The 1003-nt window shown below is 39.6% G+C and overlaps 1 protein-coding gene across 1 annotated transcript; it reads left to right on the forward strand.

Moving 5' to 3' along the window:
* Nucleotides 1-367: 367 nt before the first annotated feature.
* LOC107839596 (histone H2A.1) lies at nt 368-1003 on the forward strand (the record flags this gene model as incomplete). The annotated part of the gene is given in 2 exon segments (XM_047404790.1): nt 368-666; nt 759-1003. Coding segments are annotated over 2 exon segments (441 nt in total). The 5' UTR covers nt 368-462.

Raw genomic sequence — 1003 nt, forward strand, 5'->3', positions numbered from 1 at the left:
CTATTTTATCTAAGGAAATGGTATGATCTGCGTACACTCTGCCCTCCCAGATCCCACTATATGGGAAAACATTGAATATGTTGTTGAAGTAATTAATATGAGTAAAATATAAAATGATAAAATTTATTATTTAATTTATAATTTTTTAATCACCATATAAAATGAAATGTAATCAACAAATTGTAGTGTCTCCAAAAAAATTCAGTCCCAAGTATATTGGCGTCAAAATTACAAAAATCTGAAGCTTTTGGTACCCGTCCGATCTTACATTAAAACAACAAATCCGCACCGTGAAATAACAATACCACTCACACGGATCGCCAGCGTGGCAATCCATCTCTATCCTATAAATGTCAAACTCCACCGTTCCATTTTCTTCGTCAGCTTTCAAATCTCAAAGGCAAAAACCACTCAAAGCTTATTCTCTATTTTTCTCTTCAAAACATTTAGTTGTTGACAGAAATGGATGCTACTACGACACCCAAAGGTGCCGGAGGAAGGAAGGGTGGCTCAAAGAAGAAGGCTGTAGCTAGGTCAGTGAAAGCTGGTCTTCAGTTTCCAGTTGGTCGTATTGCTCGTTACTTGAAGAAGGGTCGTTATGCTCAGCGTGTTGGATCTGGTGCTCCTATTTATCTCGCTGCTGTTCTTGAATACCTTGCTGCTGAGGTACTAGAAATACATAAACTAAAAACCCCATTTGATTTTCTTCTCAGATCTGTAACTTTTTAACTAATGTTTTTGCTATTTTGGGTTCATAGGTGTTGGAGTTGGCTGGAAATGCGGCGAGGGACAATAAGAAGACGAGGATTATTCCAAGGCATTTGCTGTTGGCAGTGAGGAATGATGAAGAGCTGGGAAAGTTGTTGGCTGGTGTTACTATTGCAAGTGGAGGTGTTCTCCCCAACATTAACCCAGTTCTGTTGCCCAAGAAATCTACTGCTTCCGAGGAGAAGGCTTCGACACCAAAGGCCAAAAAGTCACCAAAGAAGGCTTAAGGGATTGG

The sequence above is a fragment of the Capsicum annuum genome, unplaced genomic scaffold (assembly GCF_002878395.1).
Source record: "Capsicum annuum cultivar UCD-10X-F1 unplaced genomic scaffold, UCD10Xv1.1 ctg68257, whole genome shotgun sequence".
NCBI classification, from domain to species: Eukaryota; Viridiplantae; Streptophyta; class Magnoliopsida; order Solanales; family Solanaceae; genus Capsicum; species Capsicum annuum.